At 49.4% G+C, this 24,746-nt stretch overlaps 1 protein-coding gene and 1 non-coding gene across 11 annotated transcripts; one reads left to right on the top strand and one right to left on the bottom strand.

The window, feature by feature from the left end:
* Window positions 1–4,736: 4,736 nt before the first annotated feature.
* SF1 (splicing factor 1) lies at window positions 4,737–20,252 on the bottom strand. Of its 10 annotated transcripts, none has more exons than XM_036430493.2 (13): window positions 19,481–20,252; window positions 17,733–17,861; window positions 14,597–14,672; window positions 11,124–11,276; window positions 10,696–10,785; window positions 9,955–10,138; window positions 9,753–9,868; window positions 9,548–9,655; window positions 8,032–8,212; window positions 7,544–7,814; window positions 7,222–7,281; window positions 6,936–7,115; window positions 4,737–6,230 (listed from the first exon to the last, which is right to left on the bottom strand). In XM_036430493.2, exons 1-13 carry the CDS (start codon window positions 19,869–19,871, stop codon window positions 5,893–5,895), a joined length of 2,277 nt encoding a protein of 758 aa, XP_036286386.1. In that variant the 5' UTR covers window positions 19,872–20,252; the 3' UTR covers window positions 4,737–5,892. The 10 variants fall into 10 exon arrangements, with proteins under 10 accessions (XP_036286386.1, XP_036286387.1, XP_036286393.1 ...); XM_036430494.2 differs by having other exon boundaries at window positions 4,737–5,611; window positions 19,481–20,250; XM_036430500.2 differs by having other exon boundaries at window positions 7,222–7,276; window positions 19,841–20,249.
* A 2,218-nt stretch (window positions 20,253–22,470) lies between these two features.
* On the top strand, window positions 22,471–22,574 carry LOC118714972. The gene has a single exon (XR_004986725.1). It is a non-coding gene; the product is annotated as a U6 spliceosomal RNA (small nuclear RNA).
* Window positions 22,575–24,746: the final 2,172 nt, after the last annotated feature.

Genomic DNA, 24,746 nt, shown 5'->3' with positions numbered 1-24,746 from the left:
GAGGAGGTGCAGCTAGCGTAGGACACTGGGTGTCTGGAGAAAAGGGAGATGAGGACCCCGAGTTTCAAGGGGTGGGAGCCGCTATCCCCACCCCTCCCAGCCCCACCCAAGCCCATCTCCCCCTGTTGCTGTCTCTCAAGGAGCTCTGAGGTGACCTTTCCAGAATGGTCAGATTACAGGCCAACTTTGCTTAGGGGCCAGCAGCCTGTAGCAGGGGCCCCTGGGAACTGTAGTCCTGTGGGCCCACAGGGGTAGGAGAAACTGAAACATACTATTCCCTCACCCCACCCCCCCACCAGCCATAACAATGGCCGATGGTAGTACGTGTTCCTGTACTGAGCTGCCAGGTGATTGGAGGCCTTCTCCCTCTCTCCTCCCCCCTGGGGCTACCCACCCGACAAGGACTTAGTGGCCCAGGATTCACAGCTGGGACTTCAGTCAACTGGAAGCCCCTGCACCCAGGAACTTCACGCCATTCATCTTCCTCTGGAGGCTCCGACGGCCCCCAACTCACTGCTCAGGGACTGGCCCCGGCACCGATGTGCTGTGTCCTCAGGTGGGTGCTGTTTTCTGAGCCTGCGCTGTGGAAGCTGACTTTGGAAGCAAAGGGAGCCCTGGGCCTCCTGGAGCTGTAGCCGGTGGTTTGGGGGCAGGGAGGAGGAGCCAAGGAAGGTCAGAGGCCTGGACAGCTGCAGGGTGATGTACAGGGAGCCCGACTCAGGGAAGGCAAGCTCTTCCCCAGGACCTTGTGACCCACAGCAGGCCCAGCCTGAACCACAGCTCAGTGCTGGGCCAAGTCCAAGTCCACCCAGGCCTCCGATACCCAAGCCCTGCTCTGCCCATGCTGGTCCCCCATGGTGCCATGCTCCACAGTGGAGGAAAGGGACCCAAAGAAAAGACCGGTTTTCTTTGTTTAAATAACTTTTATTCAGACTTTTAATATATTTTTATTGATTTCAGAGGAAGGGAGAGGGAGATATAGAAACATCAATGAAAGAGATTAACCTGTTAACCGAGCGGGACCTATAAATACGTCAAATGTAAACAATATCGGGAACAGGTAGGACGTATGAATACGTCCTGGAAATATATGTTGCGCCCTGAGAGGAACGGTATATATTTTTTGTAATCTTTATAATTGTTTGTAAAATTTATAATTTTTTAATTCGATGTTTCCATTTTTTTTGTTGGTATTCTTTTCTATTTTTTTAAAATAATTTTGTATTTTCCTTTGTGCTTTATATATAAATAAATGAAAATATATATATATTATTTATTTTAATTAAGTATAAATAAAAATAATATGAAATTACGTCCACCGGGCATGACGTACTGACACATCCTAGTGAAAGAGTACACGCCCATTACAGTTTGCGTAATTGAAAAGGAACTCCCGGGTTAACAGGTTAATTGGCTGCCTCCTGCATGCCCCCTACTGGAGATCAAGCCTGCAACCCAGGCCTGTGCCCTTCACCCGAATCAAACCTGGGACTCTTCAGTCTGCAGGCCAGACACTGGTCACTGAGCCAAACCAGCGAGGCAAGGCTTCTAGAAGTCTGTTTCCAAAAGGAATGCTGGCGGCATTCTCGTCTCCTCACAGCTCCTGTCCTCAGCCTCCTGCGCAGCCTCTGCTCAGCTCCCCCCGCGGGCTGGTCCGAGCAGAGCACACCAGGTAAGTGTGCTCTCGCCACACCCCAACTATGGCAGCACACTTTGGCCTCACAAAACTTCATACTGACCCCTAATTGCCTGTAAGACTCTTTCCTGCCACTAAGGATGGCTCCCAACAGACCATGCCCCTCGTTTTCTTTAATCCTCACAGGAGGATGTTTTCCCACTGACTTTCAGAGCGGAAGGAGGGGGCGGGGGAGAAAGGAAGCATCAGAAAGACATCCAATGGCTGCCTCCCACTGGCGCCCCAGCCAACGGGGGCCAGGGATTGAACGTGCAACCAAGGTGTGTGCTCCTGGCCAGGAATCAAACCTGTGACTCTTCAGACCGAGGCCTGCCTTTCTAACTGCTGAACAAAACCAGCCAGGGCTTTTCCCATCCTTTCTCTTCCAGAGGGAGAGTGAACCATTGTTGTCTGCTACATGCCCCCTACAGGAGATCAAGCCTGTACCCCAGGCCTGTGCCCCGAGATGGCATCGAACTGGCAACACTGGCCAATGCCAGATCACTCCCATCTTTCTATTCGGCTCCCCGAATTCATTCAATCCTTTTCCAGAATTGGCCCACAGTCCTCTTATCAATCCAGTGTCCACTCTTCCTCTCACTCAAGGCACTTGAACTAGGACATACCGTTTCTACTGGAAAACAGATGTGCCTTTAAAAATGTTCTTATTGCCAAAACCGGTTTGGCTCAGTAGATAGAGCGTCGGCCTGTGGACTGAAAGGTCCCAGGTTCGATTCCGGTCAAGGGCACATACCTTGGTTGTGGGCACATCCCCAGTGGGGGGTGTGCAAGAGGCGGCTGATCAATGATTCTCTCTCATCAATGTTTCTAATTCTCTCTCCCTCTCTCTTCCTCTCTGTAAAAAAATCAATAAAATACCTTTTTAAAAAAATGTTCTTATTGCCTGGCTGGTGTGGCTCAGTGGTCAAGCATCAATCTGAGTCAGATCACAGTTCAATTCCTGGTCAGGGCATATGTCTAGGTTGTGGGTTTGATCCAGTGTGGGGCATGCAGGAGACAGCTGATTAATGTTTCTCTTTCTCCCCACACACCCCACCCCTTCCTCTCTGAAATCAGTAATGTGTATTTTTAAATGTTTTTAATGATTTCTGAGGAGAGAAACATTGATGGGCTGCCTCCTGCATGCCCTCTACTGGGAATTGAGCCTACACCCCAGGCATGTGCCCTGTGACCTCCTAATACACGGCCGATGCTTGACCAACTGAGGCAGTGGAGGTGACAAACTCACTTCTGACTCATTTAACTGCCTTCTTGTGGGCATTTTCGGTCTGTGTCAGTGGCCTCCAACTCAGCTTCCAGCTTTTTCTCCTTCGATGTCCCCACCCAGCAGCATGAAACCTACCGGTAGGTTCCAACGGCCCTACTCCTATTTCACCGAGTCCGTTCTCCCTGCTCATTCGCTCCCTCCAGTTATATGTGCGTTTATTTTAAAGAATCCTTAAAGCCGTTTTCCAACCTGAACGAACTCAAGGTTATTTGTCTGACCAGGTTTCTCATCAGAAATCCTGCCTCCCTCCCTGGACCAGTCTTTAGTTTCTCAGAGCACTTGGCTGGGTCTTAGTAACAGCCCTATCGCTGACCTTCCCCAGCTGGCATCCCCTTCGCCCAAGCTGCAGGGTGTGGGCGATGTGGCAGCACAGAAAGGCCTAAGGGGAGGCCGGTCCCCTAACAATAGGGCTCACAAAAGGCCTTTCCAGAGGGAGCATCCAGGAGGGGGTGAAGGGAGCAGCCACAGCTCTCCAATCTGCCAAAGGCAGGTGGCTCGCAGCCACTCAGAAGGCCCGGCCTTCCTGTTGTCTCTCCTCCATTTCAGGGCCTAGAGCTGCATGGGATGCCTTCCTCAGCCACTTTGTTACTCTCCAAACCTTAACAAAAGCTGACGGCAGGGAGCAGAGGAGCGCAGGAGTGGAGCTGGCCCCGGGGGAGACACAGGAGATAGCTGGGCTGCGGTTAAGTCGTTTATTGATTTTATTTCTAAAACCCACATAGCGCCACTTTGCCTCTTTCAGAGCTTCAAAGAGCTAATTAACCGCCCAATGAGCCCACCAGGGAAACCGAGCTTGTGGGGGAGCAATGAGGTGAAGCCAAGGTCAAAGAGGGTAGCCAGGCCCGCGCCTGCCTCCACCCCATCAGGGAAGGGCAGATTTCCCCTCCTTCCCGTCAGCCGAGGGCCAGGGAACCCACCAAACGTCCCGAAGCTCCTGTGAGCCCCGCAGGCCTGCAGCAAGGACAGACACCGGGCTTCGCTCCAGATCCCCAGTAACGGCCCTCTCCTGTTCGAAGCTGGAAGCCCCGGCCAGTCGTCCCCACTGGTCAGGTGCTGGGAGCAGGAGCCTGTTGTCTCAGCCTGTTCAAAGGAAAGCCGGCCGGGGAGGGCCAGCCCCAACACTCTCCCAGGGGAGTGCGGAGGGGTGGGACTCACTACCTCACGGAGACCGGACACAGGTTTCTCCAGTGCCACAATGGGCTCTGTCCAGACGTGAAAAGAAAAAGCAGGCTAAGACCCTTTGCAAAGAAGTGCTTACGAAGCAGAGGTGGGCATGTTCTCTCGCCCCCACCACTCCCCAAAGCCTGCAGAGCTGGCAGGCTGCAAGTCACCAGCAGAGCAAGAAAGCCACTTGGCAATTTTAATTTTAGCTGCTGTGCCTGACGGGCAGATTAGTTGGCTTGACCTTTAGTGTGGGAGCCTCCTAGGCCCAGGGCCGTGGTCAGGTGGCATCTTTCAGGCACAAATCACAACTGGAGCTCTGCCAACGTGAGGGGTCCGAGCGGCAGGGAACGTCTTCAAAAGGACACGGCCCCGAGGGATGCGGGGTCGCCGGGAGGGGAGCACGGTTCTCAGCTATTTCCTCCCACGGGGAGGAGGTGGGCTGCCCACACACTCCACTTCCACAAACCCACAGGGAGGCAGGCGGAGCTTCTCAGCTAATGGCCACGGGCTTCCCAGGGGCCGGTGCGACCTGTGGCAGCACAGGTGACTAATCCTGCTGACGATGGGGGAGGGAGGGCTTAAGAGAAAATAAAGAAACAGACCCAGAAAACCACACTGCTCTTTTATTCAATGGAACATCCCCCTTCAACGCAGTGTTGAACCATACACTGGAAAAAAAAGCCCAGAGAAATTTCTGCAGATAAACCAGTGAAGAGAACGCGCGTTATACATTATTGTCAACATAATCACTCCATGAAAAGGGACGGGGTTGGGGAGCAGAACGAAAAAACAAGGGGCTCAACACCCTAGACACTGCAAAAACAGCCAGACGTTTGGAATTAAAGTAAAACTTAGAGGAAGCCTTCCAGGAAGGAGAGGAACAAATGGATGAGGCGGCCTAGGCGCTCGGGGGAGTGGAACGACCTGGTCTGGCAGACAAGCCCAGGTGGCTGGGCAGCCACCCGGCGGCTGGCGGGGGTGTCAGGACCTGGAGATTGAGCCACTACCAGAGGGCGGCAGACACAAAATCCCACTTAAAAAGTCATCATCTTGGGGTGGCGATGGCACCTTGGAAATCTTAGAACCAAAGGAACACCCCCGTCCAAACTAGCCTGGTGTTAGTGGCCAAGGCCGTGGCCTAAAACCATTTGCTCCTCTCTCCTTGGAAAGAGAAGAGTGAGGAATGGAGAAAAGGAAAAGTAATCTGATTGCAGCAGAAGACCGGGGAGAGCATCTCCTTGGACGGAGTCTGAAGAAAGGAAGAGATAAGGAAATAACAAAGGAAAAAGAAAAAAATTAATAAAAATTTCACAATATGGAGCCAGCGTGTTCCGATTCCGTCCACAAAAATAACTCAGGCTGCTTTGCCGAACCATCCTGTCCACCAGGGGCGCTGCTGAGGCTGTCTGCCTGGAAGGGTCACCAATGGGCGCGGAAAGTCCTCACTCTCATGGCTCGGGCCATCGCTGCTGCGGGGAGGGATCCTGGCGGCCCGGTTTGGGGAGAGGCAAAGGGAGTTGGGTGAGGAGAGAAAGACAAAGAAGACACTCGATGCTACGGGGCGCCAGGAAAGCCCAAGCTGGCGCCCCTGCTACCACCTGCCCGTCCTCAGTCACTTGGCCCAGCCCGGTGCGTGCACACACACACATGCGTGCACACTATCACATGCGTGCGTCCCAATGTCTGGCTCCATATGGTGAGGTTCTGCGTGTGTTTAAACAAGACCAATTCTCTCTATAATATATATTTCCTTAAAAAACCGAGTCTAGTTCTGTGGTGGAGGCGGTGGGGGAGCTGGAGGCATCCCGAAGGGCGGCATGCCTGCCACCCCCATGCCCATCATGGTGACAAAGTTAGAAGGGTCCATGGGAGGCGGCGGAGGGGGAGGCGGGGCATACATCATGCCGGCGGAACCAGGTGGCGGAGGCGGCGGAGGGGGAGGGGCCCCGGGCGGCAGAGGCGGCTGGACCCCGGGGGGCAGGGGCACCATAGTGGGGTTGCCTTGCATCTGAGGGGCTCCTGGAGAAGCTGCGGCAGCCGCCTGCTGCTGTTGCCATGGCGGGATGGACCCTGTGCCAGCGCTCGTGGTGGTAGTCGTCGTATCTGGGGTGGTAAAGAAGCCCAAGGTCACACGCGCGGGGGCACACCGCGGTCTCGGCGGCTGCTGCCTTGGGCCGGGGCGAGGGGCGCCTGCTCCTTGCTTTGCATGCTGTACGGTGGTGGGGGGCGGGCGGGCGGGGCTGTCCTGGTGGTGGGGAGTGAAGGGGTGGGCAGGACTACCCTAGGGTCAGCCTCGAGGCCTCTGGGCTTAACGAAGTAAGCCCTTTGTCACCAATGTCCCCTGGAAGGGCTGACAGGAAGGTACCAGACACAAGAACCGGCTCTGACATCCCTCCGCCCATCCGCCGCCACCACCGAACGGCACATTCAACCTCAAGGCCACAGCTACTCTCCCACTGCCAGGTACCATCCCCAACCATCCCCAGTCTCTCAGGCCCCAATCACATCCCTCTCCAAAACTCGCATGCACCACCCACCCTGGCCATGTGCACAGAACTGAGCCAGCCAGCGCTCACTCAGCCAGTGAGAGTCTGACACCCTGCCAACTGTGGCAGGTCCCCTCCAGGCCCCCACATCCCCCGACACAACCACGCCGAACATCAGACCTCCCTTTGTGTTCACCCCCGCAGAGATCAGAGTCTCACCCCAAGGTGCTGGCCTGCCTGTGTGAGCTGTGAGGTTCTCCCAGTCCTCTTAGCCCTACCCCCCATCCCACCCACCCCCACAAGCCCAAAATATGCCACTCACTTTGCTGCCATGGCAACGGGGTACTGGAAGCCATACTGCTGCTGGGCGGAGGGGGTGGTGGAGGCTGCTGCTGCTGCTGTTGCCATGGGGGTAGCGGCCCAGTAGGCGGGGGAGGAGGTTGCCCACTGGGTGGCGGCGGCGGTGGCGGCATCATGCCCATAGGCGGTGGCGGCATCATACCTAGGGGAAGGAGAGGGTCAGGCCTCTGGCGGAGACTTGGGACGGGCCCATCCGTTCCCAGGCCGAGGTGATGCCCCAAAGGGAGATGGATGCCAGGCTCCGTTACCTTTTCCTTGATGCAGGCGATAGACCCCAGAGCCCACAGGCGTACTTCCCAGGTACTGATCTTGATGGAAGGAGAGAGCAGGGACTTAGCAGGACATTGGAACTGGCCCCCACCAGCGGCTTTCCTGCCTCTGCCTTCCAAGAGCAGTTCTGGGAGAGGCCTGTGCTGACCCCACACACAACCCTGTCCTGCTCCTCCCGGAGCCCAAGCCTGGCAGACCCAGGGCAGCACTCAGCCACTCAGAACTGCTGCTCGTTCAAACAACTTGCCCTCACTCTTGTTACCCCAAAGCCCCAAGGTTTCTGGTCTGACACTTACTTACCCATTGGAGGAGGGCCATGGTGCCCAGGCGGGTGGGGGCCCTGGTTCATCGGCGGCGGCGGCGGCTGCATCCACGGAGGCGGGGGTCCGTTAGGGTTGTGCTGCATGGGGTGCCCACCGTGCCCACCTGTGAGGCTGGGTAACGGGTGTGGGAAGCTGTGGGGGCCGCCTCCAGGCCCGCCAGGACCTCCGTGCATGCCGTGGTAGGGCCGGCTGTCTGAAGGGCCAGAATTCATCCAGGGTGGGCGGCTCTGGGTGGTAGACATGAGAGACTATGTGAGAGCATTTCCTGCCAACGTCCCTGCCTGCTCCCCCTGGTGGCAACATTGTTCTCTCGGCTATGGCAGGGACCAGAACACAAACATCTGACATCCCGAGAGAACAATGCTGCCAGCCATGTCAGCAGTCTGCTCTGCCCCAAATCCTGGCCGTTACCCCCTCCTCTGAGGAAGACGGGGGCCCGGCCACAGAACAGCACCGGACGCTCACCGGTGGCGGCGGGTTGTTGGCGGGAGCAGCAGGCCGAGGTGCGCTGGCCAGAGGTGTGCTGGCAGGCCCAGAGCTGGAGCCCACTGATGCTGGCACAGGAGCTTCACCCAGTTCAGCCATGAGAGACAAATATTCTTTATCCATCCGAGCTTTATCCTGAGCTGACTGCGGGTCACCAGGCCTGAAGGCGGGGTGTGGGTCACAAAGAGAGGGGAAGTCATTAAGGAGTAAACTTTAACCCTGAGGAATTTACACAAGTTGAGGAACTGAATCATCCTAATACATTCTTCAAAGTATGCAACAGTCTCATTAGCTCTCTGCTGGGCACCTGGGATTCCACACCCTCTGCCACAGCAGAGCCCCGGGCCGAGAGCAGGGAGGTGGTGAGACAGGCCACTACCAGCCATGCCGGACAGGAGAGTGCAGGTTCTTCAAAGCAGCAACTTTCATCAAATTCTGCATTCCCAGCCCTGCCAGTGTGGCTCAGCTGGTTAGAACAGTGGTCGACAAACTGCGGCCGTGAGCCACATGGGGCTCTTTCACAAAATACCACGTACCCTAATTAAGTTAGCAACAACGTACCTGCCCTATATTGTAAAAGTTTAAAGAATTTGGCTCTCAAAAGAAATTTCAATTGTACTGCTGATACTTGGCTCTGCTGACTAATGAGTTTGCCGACCACTGGGCTAGAGCATCGTCCCATTCACCCAAGGATTCCCAACCAGGGCAGATAACCAGGTTGCGAGGAGGCAGCCAACCTGTGATGTTGTTTCTCTCTTTCCTTCTCCCTTCCCCTCTCTCTGAAGTCAGTAAAAACATTTAAACAAAGAATTCTGCATTTCCAGTTTGAGGGAAGGAAATCTATGCAAGACTGGAACACAGCTGACAGGACTTCCTTAACAAAGCCATTCAGAGTGAAAAATCTGTTGCTATCAAGTGCTGGCTTGCAAAACTGGTCAAAATCTTTACATAATTTTGGCATTCTTAAACCAATCTTCGGCAGCAAAAACAGCACCTAATATTGAGCCACAGTAAAAAAAACTTGTACCCTGCCCTGGTGGGTATAGCTCAGTTGGTTGGACTGTTGTCCCATACACCAAAGGTCACAGGTTCAATTCCTGGTCAGAGCACATACCCAGATTGTGAGTTTGATCCCTGGTTGGGTGTATATTAGAGACAACTGATTGGTGTTTTTCTCTCACACTGATGTTTCACTCTCTCTTTCCTTTCCCCTTTCTCTAAAGACAATAAAAACATCCTTGAACGAAGACTTAAAAAAAAAAAAGGGGGGGGGGGGAGTAGACACGACGGACACCAACTCCCCATACCCAGGACGGAAGTTTACAGTTTTCCTGGGCTCAAGATGAACAAAACAGGATGTTGTGCACAGACTTCAAACCACTCCATGACATTCACAGAAAGGAAAGCTTCTCTTGGACCCATGTTAACAGCAACCAATGTGCCGAAGAGCTTCCTGCACACTACGGGCTACCAGCAAACCACTGCAGCCCCTCACCTTTGGAATTTGCAATCAGAAGCAATGTGGCCGGCCCCTCCGCACTTGGTACACACTGTAGTACTAGTGATGCTGCGGGTCTCTGAGCTCTGCCAGGGTCTTAAGATCCTGTTGAGAGAGAAAAAAAGTCAACTCAAGGGCTATGGCCACCTGCTTCAATAGGCTCCTCAGTCTCTGTGCACTCTCCTCTAAGCCGATCCCTTACCTGTTATCATCTTCCCTAAGGGTCCCATTCAAGCGAGCCAGCTCCCGAAGCTGCATCTTCCGCAGGTCATTCTGGTCCTCAGGGGTCTCAATCCCTTGCTTCAAGATGTTTCTGATCTAAGAGAGAGAAAACAGACAGGTGTGTTAAGTGCCAAGACAACCACCCGATTTCTGGCAAGAGGCTTCCTTTCTGGTTCCCTCACCTGTTCTACTGCTTTCTTCACATTTTCCATGGTGTTGGCGGTAACCAGGGCATGAAGTGGCTCATCTTCTCCTGGCAACATCTGGCCATCTTTGCGCCCAACTTTCCCTTCTTTCACAGACCCTTTCCCCCGGATCATTATCTTCGCGTTACACTCCTTCTCTATGTTCTTCAGCGTGTTCCCTCTGTCAGATGCAGAAAAGGTTGAGTTGTTATATGCAAATTCACAGGCCAGAGGGGACAAAGGTGGGCTGATCAGGCCCTGGTAGGAAATCAGGAGTGCAGAGAACTGGATCTCCCACCAAGAGATCCATGATCTCTAAGTGAAGACCAGCCACAGCAATCCTTATGATTTGACTTCCCTAAAGTAAAGTAAGGATAACGAGATTTTCTCACAGGAAGGCATGAACTCAGCCAAGGTGAAGTCCTACCCAAAACAGGAAGGTGCCACCAATGGCACCCAATTTGGCACAAGATAAACACACCTCACAGGTTCTTAGGAATTCTCTATCCTAGGGGTGTCAAACTCAATCAGAGAAGTGGCCAAAATCTAAAATCCAGTCTAAATCGCGGGCCGAATGGTTTACTGAACAGTCATAAACTGTCATTGTGATGGAAACGCAGCGGAGTACAGTGATGACAGCGCGGTGCGGGCCACATTGCAAGGCCTGGCGGGACGGATTTGGCCCGCGGGCCTTGTGTTGACACATGTGCTCTATCCCATAGGCTAGCAGTTACTTACCTGGGCCCAATCAGCAGCCCCACGAAGTTGATTTCTGGATATTCATCTTGTGGAATCATTACTTTATCGCTCACACGTGTTGCTGGAGGTCTAAGGAAGAAAAGACTCATTGACTCTGGTGATTTGAGGGTAAGAGGTGAGAAGTTATACTAAATGTTCCACCATGTGGCTCAGTGACTTAGTGTTGGCTTAGGAACCAGGAGGTCATGGGTCAATTCCCAGGCAGGGCGCATGCCCCGGTTACGGGCTTGATTGCCGGTATGGGGTGTGTAGGAGGCAGCCAATCAATGATTCTCTCATCATTGATGTTTCTCTCTCTCCCTTCCTTTCTGAAATCAATGTCTTTTTTTTTTTTTTTTTTAATGTTCTACCATGTCACATGCAATCTTCACGTGTCCTTGTCCCAGACAACCCCGCCCTCTGCTTACTTGTAATCGGCAGGTGGCTTGAAGTCGGGGTTGAGAGCAACCATTTCCGTGATGAGGTTATGCCGCTCCTCTTCCAGCTTCTTGCGCGTGCGGAACTCCCGGGTGTTGAGCCGCTTCCCCTCGCTATTGTAGATGGGCTCAGGGGAAGGGGACCTGTGGGAGACAGACCGCCATTACTGCTCTGCCTTCACTCTTCCGTCATCCCCACACGGGCTATAATAAGCCTTCCCAGCCCTTCTGCCTCAGACCCTAACACAACACTCTCGGAGGAACTGACCATACGTGTGCTATTCAAGATCGTGTGGAATGGGGAGATGGAAGCTTAACGTTTGGGGGACTTGGGTGTGTGTGAGAAAGGCAAAAAAAATGGTTTGTTTTTTTTTTCTTCTAAAAATGAGGAGGGTTTAGTCTGTTCTTTGGAAAAATCTCTTGACTGCAAATGACAAGGACAATACTATCTGGAGTCTTCTTGCCAAATATGGATTTTCTACCATTTGCAAAAAATTTACAATATTACAACTTTATGAACCACAAAAACCCCAAGTTTATTTAAAATGTCAGCTCTCGCAGAGTCCATGCCCTATCAGGAATGAATGTACCCCTGCCACACGCTAAGGATGAACTCTTCAACCCGATGCGGCTAGGACTCAAGGCTAGGCAGCTACTGGGCCCCACAATGGAGAGATGGTGCAAGGCTTCGTCTCTGCTTTTCCTTCAATGGCCTGACTGGCTGTGTCCAAGGCCCAGGAGCCAACCTGTTTCTGGCTGTTCGATGCTGGGGAGTCTGGGTAAAGAAAGATGTTAAAAGTGCTAAAGCAGCTTCTAAGAGAGGCTGCAAATGCAGACTTGGCCAAGTACTTGTCTAAGGTCTGAACCTGCAAACAGCAGGGAAAACCTAGGATTCTCCACCAGAGTTTACAAGTCCAGAAAGCAGATTTTCTCTCTCTCTGTTTTCCAAGGAGTAAAATGCTGTTGCTACAAGTAATAAATAGTAATGATAAAATGGTCAGTTTACCACAGCTGGATTTGGGGGTAATAAAAAAAAAGTTACACTCCTAGAATTCTAAGTTAAGATTACAAAAAGGACCATAGCTTGATATTCTGATTGAAAATTTAGTATCAGCTGCAAGAAGGGAAGAGACCATGTGGATCAGGTTATTAAAAAACATCCTGAAAGTAGTCAAGACTCCTACACCCTTGGTTTAGTTGAGAGAACCTTGCCTAGTTGGAGAGCAAGGACTGAACTCGGCTGCTCCCACTGTCTTCAGCCTAAAGGGAACCATGTCATCCGTTACACACACGATGGAATAAAAGGTCAGGTTTGTTCATGGCTAATGACGGCTAAATGACACCTCCGTTTCTAGCATTTGTATAAACTGTTAGCACAATCCAGTAATAGTGAACAAAAGCAAACATACCCCAGTTTATTAGACTATCATCTTATACATTTAAATCTACAACCAATTTAAAAACATTTTTAACTGTGCAACTTAAGCAACATCAAAATGGCATAAAGTGGCTTAATATTGAAAACACACCTTAAGAAATAACCTTATTAAGTTAAGAAACTCATGCATTTCCCTCCAACCTGGGCTCAAAAGAAAAACCAATCAGGTATTAGGGATTCTTTCAAACTGAATACCAGGGAGAAAGAGGCTGCTCTGGTTTTATTTCTAGCATGCTTGACATTTCTAATCCCCCCAGTAACTGTCTAGAATTAAGCATTTCTAGCTAATCACCAAAATGTTACCAGTACAAATTGGTCATTTAAATCTCTTCCTAAATTATGAATGTGAAATACAAAAGCTGATATTCTAAAGGTTAGATTGGCCAACTTCTTCACTTTGCATAAACATTGTATAGATGAACTAAATTCTAATCCCAGTTCTCCAGGAAGCAAAGGTTGTTAAAAATTAAACCTTTTTGCCGAAACCGGTTTGGCCCAGTGGATAGAGCGTCGGTCTGCGGACTGAAAGGTCCTGGGTTCGATTCCAGTCAAGGGCATGTACCTTGGTTGCGGGCACATCCCCAGTAGAGGGTGTGTAAGAGGCAGCTGATCGATGTTTCTCTCATCGATGTTTCAAACTCTCTCTCTCTCTTCCTCTCTGTAAAAACTCAATAAAATATATATTTTTTAAAATTCAACCTTTTGAGGAATTGCCTGGTAACCTGTAGATGTATTATTAAAGGGGGGGGGGGGAAGCAAAAAAAAAAAAAAAGGCACTTAACAGTTGTGGTCTGCAACCTAAAAAGGCCAAGAAATATGAAACACAGCCCCTTCCAACCAAAATCTATAGGTAAAAAAACAGTATAAACAAAGTCAAGTCAATAAACTTGTTTCCTAGCAAGGGGCAGTAGAAAGATGTATAAGAGTGGCTTCTTAAACTAATACATCTTCCTATTTAACAAGTTACTAATTGGGTAACAAAAGCCAAAAACACTACAATTTAAAGCAAAGTACTGTCAACTATGCTACACACACCAAGAGAAATTTCATTGAGAGAAGTCATATTGTCCTTCCAATTAAATGGACTAAGTTTTAGCTGTTCAAAGACCACAATCAGCCAATAAAATTAGTGCTTAAAAAATTCACTTCCACCTGGCATGGTTTAGTGGTTGAGCATTGACCTATGAACCAGGAAGTTATGGTTCGATTCCAGGTCAGGGCACATCCTATGTTGCAGGCTTGATCCCCAGTGTGGGGCATGCAGGAGGCAGCCGATCAATGATTCTCTCTCACCAGTGATGTTTCTCTCTCTCCCCTTTTCCCTTCCTCTCTGTAATATATATAAAAAAGTTCACTTCTCTTGGACTTTTTTCTTTTCACATGTGAAATTTTAAACTGAGATAACATGACCACAGCTGTTGAAGGACCACACTTCCCTTTAAAAAAACATAAATAAATAAAAAATAGGGGTGTGTGGTAGCTAGCCTTCCCAAAACAAGTGGGAATATTCCAGCCTCTCCCAATACCCCAGGCAATGGCCAAAGGCTGAAAATTAACTGACAGTAAAAGAAAGTGGGTAGATATCCTGTCTGTTTTAAAACCATCCCAAAACCATGAGCAGCTACAATATAGCAATGAGCTGAGCAGACTGAGTTTCTGGCCTGCTCAAAAATATTCTTAATTCCTGCATGGTGCACCTGTGAGAAAAACTCAACACCCTGGGCTTTCAGCCGAAGCGGGTACTGAAAGGCTGGTAATGGCCCACTCACTGTCCTCATGGGTGGGCAAGACAGGTTAAATAAACATGCTTACAAATTAGAAAACAGATATCCATTTTCCTGTAACTTTTTATTCTGCTAGTAATTAAGTTTCATTACAATTTCTAGCTGACGACTAACCACTTGATCAGAGTACCAGTCGTCTTACTAGGATTTTATTGAACTGACACAATATGTTGCCACCAGTAAAACGTTATTGAGAAAAAGATAAAAGCGTTACTGTCAGCTGGTTAAAACTGTTTCCCAACCTGTCCTCAGGGTTAGGGGGGATGCCCAGGTCTCCTGTGCGCAGTTTACGAGTCAGGTCTTCTATCTGCAGTTGCACTGGAAGAAACCAGGTTAGGAAAGAAAAAAAGGATGGAAAAAAGACAATGTTACCAAAAAACATCTCAAATCTCAACAACAAGCATGAAGAACTCGGAGACTTTGAAAGGGACGACTGATCAGTGTACACATTGAGGCAAAAACTCCCAACCATCTAGCGGCAGGAGTCCATTTACATCTACAGGTATTTTTCACTTCAAAATGGTTATCACTTAAGGAAGCAAACAGTTTGTTTGAAGAGGGGTTAGCAGTATAGACTGTTCACTATGGCTAGTACCAAACATTTATCAGGTGTTTCACCTCTCCCCCTACCAAGGCTTGCTGTAACAATTGGCACCCAGAACCAAACCATGTACGTTATCACCGATATCCTGTTCCCACCAAATTACTTTGAGGGCAAGACTCTTGAGAGCTAATTTTTCCTCAATAAATATTAAGCATAGCCCAAAATGAAACCCAATTAACATGGGATAAGGAAATATACCAGTTGAGCAAATATTATTTTCATTGATACAAGGTTAAAAATTCCTTAAAGACGACAGTTAATAACCAATTCAACACTTCACAGAAGTTCATACATATTTTCTGTACACCAGACCCATACTAGTAGGAATCTCCCAATACCTTCTTGCCTTTATTCATATTTTAGATGACAATCCATATACCTTAACCAACATTAGTGGTACCAAGTCTGGTTTTAGACTTGCTCCTTAAGTGGGAGTAAAAGTAGGGGTATAGAGGACTGAAAGTGTGAGTCAAGAATGGTGTGACCCTCTGACCTTGACAAATGAGGTTGAACATGCAAAAGAGAAATGAGGGTTTTTCACAAAAATTCAGACTCCAGGGCAATGCTACCCGGATGATTTTACTCAAAATAACGGGACTGGAAGAGCCAGATCACTTTCTTCAGCCTATTTCTTAGCATCTGAGAGTTTTGAACAGCTCAAGAGCAAGTCTTACTGGCTGGGTTAAAGTTGAAATAGCTCCAGGACAGATTAATGTAGGTCTAGTCCAAGATACCCTTCTAAATTTAAATACATCTCAGAGCCCGAGCCGGTTTGGCTCAGTGGGTCAAGCATCTGTCTGCAGACTGAGGGGCACATACTGATCAAGGGCACATACCTTGGTTGTAGGCTCGATTCCCAGCCCATCAGAGCACGTGTGGAAGGCAAACAAATCAATGTCTCTCCTCCTCCCTTCCACTCTCAAAAAATACCAATGGAAAAAATCCTCAGACGAGGATTACCAAAAAAGTAAATAAATACACCTCACAGGGGCTATATTACACACCCATTAAAAATAAAGAAGCTAAAATCTACATTAATATTAAAAAAACAACAACAACATGGGGCATTCTGTACAAGGCATGTGTACTGTGAGACAAAAGACAAAAACCAAAACCGGTTTGGCTCAGTGGATAGAGTGTCGGCCTGTGGCCTGAAAGGTCCAGGGCATGTGCACTGGTTGCGAGCACATCCCCAGCAGCGGCTAGTCGATGTTTCTCTCTCATCCATGTTTCTAGCTCTGTCCCTCTCCCTTCCTTTCTGTAAAAAAATAAATAATTAAAAAGAAAAAAAAAAAAAAAACCACACAAAAAAAACAATGGCTCCCCATAAGCTCTTTTATGCCAGTAAAGTTCTGACTTGGAGATTAAATTTCCAAGAACAACTCAAAGCAAAGGCCACCTTCGTGTGTGTGTGTGTGTGTGTGTGTGTGTGTGTCAGTTCTCTCAACTAGACTGCAGGGGTCCTGGGGTCTAATTTGAGGAAGTAGCTGGCACTTAAATCAAGGTTGCTATATTCCTTGGAGTGGAAACCTACATTAGCCCAGGCTTTGGTTCTGGCTATAAGTTAGCTATAAATAGCCCTTAGGGCTCAGTGCATTAACTCTTTCCACAGGAAGAAAACTGGAAATGTAAAGAATGAGTCCGTTTTCCCAATTTCTAAGTCAGCTTGTTATTCTTTGGGATATTGCTCCACAAAGGACATTTTCACAAGGCTGTGAAGATTCAGATCTGAGACTGAGCAGCAGTAGATAGAACAGTCGGGAAGGAAAATATTGTGAATATTAGGCAATTTCAACACCTCAAAATTCTCAGCAGTCTAAAAAATGTAAGACACCATGATCCTCAAGAATAACAAGCCAGCCTGGAGCTTTTTGTTTGTGAAGGCCATAGCCCCTAAGTGTGGGAAACCACTCATTGCCCTAATTTACTCCAAAGGGGCTGTTTATTTGGTTAGTAGGAAATGTTTATCAAAAGTGAACTTTTTTTGAGACATCAGCAGAGGTACACAAATAAAGGTCAAATTGCATTAAAAACCTTGTATTTTTAAAAAGGTAACTTTGAGGTTAATTTCACTTCCAATGTGGATCGTCATTCTTAATTCTTAAAAGTTCCCAATAGGTAAGATCCATGTCCAAGTAGTATCTCTTTCCCAGCAGAGTTCTTTAGTGGTAAATACAAGAGCCCTCATTTTAAGACAGCTCTCTAAAGACCAAACCAGGAAAAAAATTGCTGAAGGAAAGGTTAAACTCAACAAAATGATTAAAAAGGGGGTGAACTGTAAACACTTTCAGAACCACTTTTTGATTAAACTGAGTATTTTCCGGTCAGAAAGTACCTATAAAAAGTAAAGACCGTTTGTAAGGGAAGGGAGAAACGTGAAATCACGGTGAGGCCATGCTGTGAAAGGCACTGTGTACAATACCTGCGTGTTCTCCACGGGCCGTGTCCCGAGGCAGACACTCCCCTCCCCGACCGGCAGTAATGGCAGCTGAACGGCGGGGGGTTCTAACCTGGGGGCTATTTTAACGCCTAGGGGGCCCCTCTCCTTCCCTGGTCCTCATGGAGAACACTGCTCTTACCAACAGACTGTAACAAGGAGCTGCGAATGCAGGACCCACAGCAAAAACTGAAGAATTATTGCAGAGTCATGAAAGTACACCGGGCCATACATGATCTCAAAATAGAAAAATTTAAAGTCTCAAAACTAAAACGGATAGTGTCGCTCAGAACATGAACAATCTGAAAATGCATTTGGGTGCAGAACGTGTATTTACCTATATAAGCTCTCTCTTGTTCCCGAGTAAGTCCAGGGGGGATAACTGTAGGCATTCCTGGAATCACCGTTTTCTGTTCCATTGTGTCTTGGTTCCAGCGGCTCCTCTTCCGCTTCTTACTTGGGAAGTCTACAAAAAATGAAGTTCATAAGATGCAAACACAACCACCAGAATAACTACCAGCAGTTCAGGATACTTAGGACATTACATGTAACTCAGCAGACTGACACTGAGAACTTGACCTAAAATGTAAATAGCAAAGAATGGAAGCCAAACCTGAGAAATCAGAGACATATGGATGGGCAGGTGGACCGGAGTCCAAAAAGTTAATAATTCAGAGAAACTGTGATGTGGACAAGATAACAAATCTTTTGTGTGTCCATTGAAAAAGAATAATTTACTGATTTTTAGAGAGGGAGAGAAACATCACTGTGAGTGAAACATGGATCAGCTTCCTCTTGCAAGCCCCCGACCAGGGATCAAGCTCAAAAATCGTGGCATGTGCCCTGATGGGGAATGGAGCTGGCACAACCACCAATGGAGCCACACTGATAAGGGCAACAAGGTAACAAATCTTAATGGGTCAGGTTGCAGATAGAAAAATAAGGTGCTGAGAAGATATATGCTACATCATCCTTCAATAACCAAACAAGTTTATAACCTGCTGGCTCCTCCCACCATCACCTCCCCAACCTTTGGAACCAGGCCAGATCTCAACTACATCTATAGCAACTTTCTTCAGGACTACTTTTTAAAAATCTTTCATTGTCTAAAATTTACACGTCTCCTTTCCCTTTTTCCTCCTTTTCTCCCCCACCCCCTATAGACTACTTTTTTTCTTCAAAAGATTGGTTGAGACCAGCAACTTTCCTGGCCATTTGTACAGTGTCTGACACCTAAAGTTAAAAGAAAAGAAAAAATCCCTCGCCAGAGTGGCTCAGTGGTTGGAGTCACTCATGCGGAGGTTCAATCCCCAGCCCAGGTCATAGGCGAGGCAAACAGATCAATGTTTCTCTTTCTCTCCCTCCCTCTCTTAATAAAAGTTTTAAAAAAGAACAAACTATAATAGCGAAACCTTTCTTCCTTGACACATAAGCGTAAATTCCCTACACCTTTGGTACACACAAATCATCCTACTTCCCAGGGGGCCCAGGCTCCAGAGCAAAGCCCCAACTAGAAAACAGAATCCCCCCCACCCCCAAAGAGCCACAAGATATGAGCCAACAATGTCCTGGAGACGTGCAACTCCTCCGTTCTCCGCAGGGAAGACCCTGCCGTACAGTCCAAATAGCTCTTCTTGGTCCTTTTCTCCCTCAGCCTCCTCTACGACCGGTAAGGTGCTCCACGTCACGACTTAACTCTTCCACACCCTCCGGACAGGCACACCCAGAACCCAATCCACCCACTCGACCCCTCCACACCTCCCCCCTACACCTGGGGCTAGAGAGCTACTGGGGGGACCCCCGCCCCAGCTTCTACTCGGGCCACACAGCCCGGCAGCGCACTGCGCCTGCGCACAGCAAGCCTCCCGCTCAGCGCCCCCCCACGCCTGCTCCCCGGCGCGCGTGCGCACTCGAGGTGCAAGAAACAGGCTGCGCGCCCCGTGGCGCCTCCGCCTGGGCCTCCCCGTGCGCGCGCGCGCGCGCGCCCCTGCCGCGTGCAGCCGTCGCCGTCGCCGCCGCCGCGCGCCCCTCAGCTGGCCGGGCCCGTTCTCGCGACGCCTTTCGCACTCTCTCGGCCCGACTCACCTCCTCCTCCGCCGCCGGCCGGGCCCGGCTGCTGGTCCTGACGCGGCGGCGGGGGTGGCGGCAGCGGTGGCGGCGACACGCGCTGGTAGAGCGGCGGCGGAGGGGGCGGCTGCGGCGGCGGGTACGAGGCGCCCGGGGAGGGCGGCGGCGGTGGCGGCGGCGGCGGCGGGGGGGGAGGCGGAGGTGGAGGAGGAGGCAGCGCCGCGAAGGGGAAGGCCGCGGTCAGGGCCCCCACGGGCGGAGGAGGCGGCGGCCCGGGCACCAGCAGCCCCGCCCCAGGCCCGGGGACAGGCGGTGGCACCGGCTCGAAGCTCCCTTTAGGCCCGGGAAGGGAGGGAAGGCCGGGGGAGCCCAGCTTACCCAGCGGCGTGGCATTCGCTCCGGTAGCCATGGCGCCCCCGGGGACCCGCACCGGCGGCTCCTCTTCGGCGGCGGCTTCTCCTTAGCGAACCTTCCGGGGGGAGGGGACTCGACTGCGTTGCCGCGGAACGCGCGGAGCCCTTCCTCTCACGCGGCGGGCGGCGGCGGCGGCGCGAGACGCACAAAGAGGGAGGAGAGAGGGCGCCACAGGGGCGGGCCGGGGGCGACGGGCCGGAGCCTGGATTGGGCCGGGCTGAGGCGAAGGGTCGGATCGGCGGCCTCCGATTGGCGGAGCTTCCGTCCTTCTCGCTGTGCGCTGGGATTGGCCGGACCGTTAGGCCTGGCGAGGAAATGGCGGCCGAGCCCGGAGAGCTGGGAGGTGTCGCAGCGCGCACTTCATTTGTTGCTGCGCGGACTGAGCTCCGAGTCCAGGAAGGAGGGCTTAGGGTGGGACAGACTGTGACGTAGGCTGCAGGCGCGCTCTCATTGGCTGGACTTGATGGAATCAAACTCGGTTGCGTCGTCGCGCCCTGAGATTGGCTGTCGCGGCGGAAAAGCCGCGGCCAATGAGATTTACGGCGGGGGAGGAGTGCGCATGCGTAGACTGAGCAAAGTCGCCTCTCCGCCCCTCGTTTCACCTTCGTTCCCGGGGCCGGAGCGTAAACCCTAAGTGACGTCAATCCTCGATCCCCTCGGAACCCGGAACCGGGGTCGGGGGGCGGGTCCGGGCCGTGTCGGTAAAAGGGATCCGTTGACACCACAGGTAGAAAAGGATATCGTGTTTTCTTTGAAAAAAATAGAGAGAAGTCGCTATAAAGTAGACCCTAATTGAAGGATTAAAAATCTGAGCTGATGGAACATATAAGCTTAGGTGGAAAAGAGCGTAAACTTGTCAATTCTGAAATGAGTTTACAAATATGTAATCCCATTAGACTCCCATCTTGTGGTTTGTTAAATCATCTTAAAGTCATTTGAGAAGATAGTGGGGAAACTTGTAAACAAGGTTGAGGAGGGACTTTCCTTTCCAGATAGTACTATACAGTATAAAATACAATAGTTAATGTGATATAGGAATGACATCAGTGAAACAGTCCTGAAATAGATTCCCCTTTTATGGGTAAAAATACCACAAAGGTGGTATTCAGTTCAGTGAGGAAAAGCTTTAGCTAATGTTATACGGTCCTGAATAGAAACAGTAAAACCATTTAGGCTGTCAGGGTTATGCAGGAGTAGAGAGTTGATGAAGACGGACTTCAAACTATGAAGAAAAGATATACTTGATTACCAAATACATGGAAACTATGATAAAAGTCAACAGACAATAATTCACAAAAACAGTTGCCACACCTGATAGTTAATATCTTTAATATGCAAAGAAGTCTTAAAAAATAATTTTTCCTAGTTTTTATTGATTTGAGAAACATCAACTTGTTCCAATTATTTACATTCATTGGGTTCTTGTTTTTTATTTCAGAGGAAGGGAGAGGGGAAAGAGAGATAGAAACATCAATGATGAGACTCATCCATCTACTGCCTCCTGCATGCCCCTACTGGGGTTTAAGCCCACAACCTGGTTATGTGCCCTGACTAGGAATCCAAATTTGACCTCTTGGCTTATGGATCCTCAACTACTGAGCCACACCCGAGTGAGCCATTGGCTGCTTCTCGTATGTCCCCTGACTGGGGATGGAACCTGCACCTTGGTCTACCCAGACAACATTCTAACCAACTGAGCTGCCTAGCCAGGGAAAAACTAATTTTTGAAAAGACTACAAATAGTCAAGTTTCAGAAAAGCAAGTCCAAATAGCCAAAAAATGTGAAAGAGACACTGTTAGCAGGGAAATGCAAATTAAGGTGATAATGAAGGCTCTCTTTCTATAATCATTAAAAGAGCAGAAGACAAATGTGCTGACACTAGTAAGAAGGTCTTTTTTGGAAAGCATTCTGTTGGCTATTGAAATTGCACCCCTTCCTGTCTGTTGTGCCTCAGTGGACAGAGCATCCGCCGGGCCCTAAAGGGTCGCAGGTTCAATTTCCAGACCAGGGCACATACTTGGACTGCAAGTTCACCCTCGGTCAGGACTCTGTGGAATCAATGTGTCTCACAATGGTGTTTCCCTCCTTTCCTTCCTCCCTCCCTGAAAAAATATCCTCAGGTGAGGATTATATTTAAAAAGTATATATCTTTCAAGGAAAATAAACAATTTCAATAAAGCAACCCCTCTCTGGGGAATCTGCCCCCAAAGCAGCGCCTGTGATTGTGTCAAGTAATGTGTTGTCCTCTGCATTTATAGGACATGCCTGGTTGTGGGCTCCATGCCTAGTAGGGGCAAGCAGGAGGCAGCTGATCAATGATGCTCATCAAATTGATGTTTCTCTTTCTGAAATCAATAAATTATATATATTAAAATATATATATATGAGTGGTTGTCAAGCCAGTGTGGCTCAGAGGTTGTGTATTGACCTGTGAATCAGGAAGTCACCGTTTGATACCCGTCAGGGTACATGCCTGGGTTGTGGGCTCCATCCCCAGTGGGGGACATGCAGATCAATGATTTTCTTATCTTTGATGTTTCTCTCCTCACTACCTCTCTGAAATCAATAAAAATATATTAAAAAGATATATTGTGTGCTCGCTTTGGCAGCACGTATACTAAAATTGGAACGATATAGAGATTAACGTGACCCCTGCACAAGGATGACATGCAAATTCATGAAGCGTTACATATTAAAAAAAAAAAAAAAAGATACATTGTGGCCCTAGCCAGTTTGGCTCAGTGGATAGAGCGTCAATCTGTTGACCAAAGGGTCCCAGGTTTGATTCCAGTCAAGGGCACGTACCTCAGTTCCTCCCCAGCCTAGGCCTTGGTGTAGGAGGCAATTAATTTATGTGTTTCTCTCACATCGATATTTCTGTCTTTCCCTCTTCCACTCTCTCTAAACATCAATGGAAAAGTATCCTCGGGTGAGGATTAACAAACAAAAAGATATGTGTGTGAATGGTTCAACAAATTGAAATATACATAACCTGGAATTAGGCAGCCTTGAAAAGCCGTTAACCCATACCGCCTGACCTAGAAGCCTGCCTGAGTTGCGGGCTCAATCACTAGCAGCAGGTGTGTGTGTAGGAGGCAGCTGATCAATAATTCTCAATGATGTTTCTATCTCTCCCTCTCCGAAATCAATGTCGCTTTATTTATTTATTTATTTATTTCCCCCTCTCTCTGGAGCAGGGGGGGCTCCAGAACAGATCCTCTCTCAGTGCAAGAAGCCAAAGACAACTAAAAAACAAAACAAAACTCCCATAGCCGCTTCGTTTGTAACAGTCCCAAACTGGAAGCAGCCCACATGTTCACCAGGTGACTAGCCAAACGCACTGGTCCATCCCCATGCAGTGGAATTCTGCTTAGCAACAAGTGGCTGCTAATTACTACATGGATCAACATGGATGAAACTCAAAATAATTGTGCTTAGTGAAAGAAGCCAGAGAGGAACAGAATACATTGTATGATTCTCTTTATATAAATTTTGCAAAATTCAAACTCATCTCTATTGACAGCAGACCAGTGGTCAGGGGCACGGGGAGGTGAAGAGCAGGTGGTGTGACTAGGAGGAAGCTTTTGGGGGATGGAGATGTTTATCTTGATTGCGGTAAGGGTTTCACGGGTGTGGTGCCTGTGTGTTGAAGTCATCAAATAGCTCATTTTAATACATGCAGTTTATTGTATGCCAACTCTTCCTCCAAAAAGCTGTTTTTAAAAGAAACAATAACCCTAACAGGTTTGGCTCAGTGGATAGAGCATCGGCCTGCAGACTGAAAGGTCCCAGGTTCCATTCCGTTCAAGGACAGGTACCTTGGTTTCAGGCACATCCCCAGGAGGAGGTGTGCAGGAGGCAGCTGATGGATGTTTCTCTCTCTCTCCCTCTCTGTAAAAATCAATAAAACTTATTTATTTTAAAGAAATGATAGAAGCAATAGCTGGGAAAGACCTGCCCACCCTTCCATCATCTCCACTTGAGGTCCCTGTGGAGGAGAGGGTTATCTTGGCTTTTTGTTTCCGTTTTTTAAACCATTATAGGGCTTTGATTTTTGTGTGATTACTTTGACACTTTTCAACCTAATCTTTCATTACATAGTATTTGGTACATACAAAAGGATGTGTGCGCCTCAGGTGAGTAGGAAACAGTTATACATGGGATGCCCTGAAGACACCCGTCCGAGAGCCAGGGTGTTACCAGTGCCTTCTGCAAATTCCTGGGGTCCTGCCTTCCCCACCCTCCCTCCCCTCACAGGGACCAGCATTTTGCATTTTGTGCTTTTTCTTCTTCTGACTTGATTTATCAAGTTCGTCACCAAACAATACAAAGTTTAGTTTTACTGTAATACTGTGTGCAGTTTTATGCAATTTGTTGCTTTAATTCGGCATTACCTCTATAAGATGCATCTGTGTTATTGCATTTGGTGTATAGGGTATTTTCAATCTTCCTACAAGCCCTGCAGGCACTTAGAGAGGATACACCCAGGAAAATGGGGTCCAGGGGCCTGACCCCAGGGCCCCCCCTTCACAACACGCTCATTCCTTCCCTTCCCGCAAAAAGCATGCAGCGGGCCGGGACCAGGGGCTGGCGAGGCCGTGAACATGGCCACTTTCTGGTAGTCACCTCTCCGACCCTCAGGAGGCTGGGGTGTGGGCTGCCCACACTCCTGCACTCCCCCTGGAATGGCTGAGAGGCCGGTCTAACCCATCCCAGAGGCCTGCCCAGGGAGGGCAATTAGACGGGGGCTGTCCCAGGACGGCCACTGTGACCCTGCTGTGCCACCCAGGAAGTGTCCTAATGGACCCTTGAATATGCCAGTGACACTCGGCATATTTACTGCAGCATCGTTTTAATTCCAAAGTAGTA

This window comes from Pipistrellus kuhlii, unplaced genomic scaffold, assembly GCF_014108245.1.
Source record: "Pipistrellus kuhlii isolate mPipKuh1 unplaced genomic scaffold, mPipKuh1.p scaffold_m20_p_109, whole genome shotgun sequence".
NCBI lineage: Eukaryota > Metazoa > Chordata > Mammalia > Chiroptera > Vespertilionidae > Pipistrellus > Pipistrellus kuhlii.
Note: the sequence above shows the minus strand (reverse complement) of the source record. Positions and strands in the feature narration are given on the sequence as shown.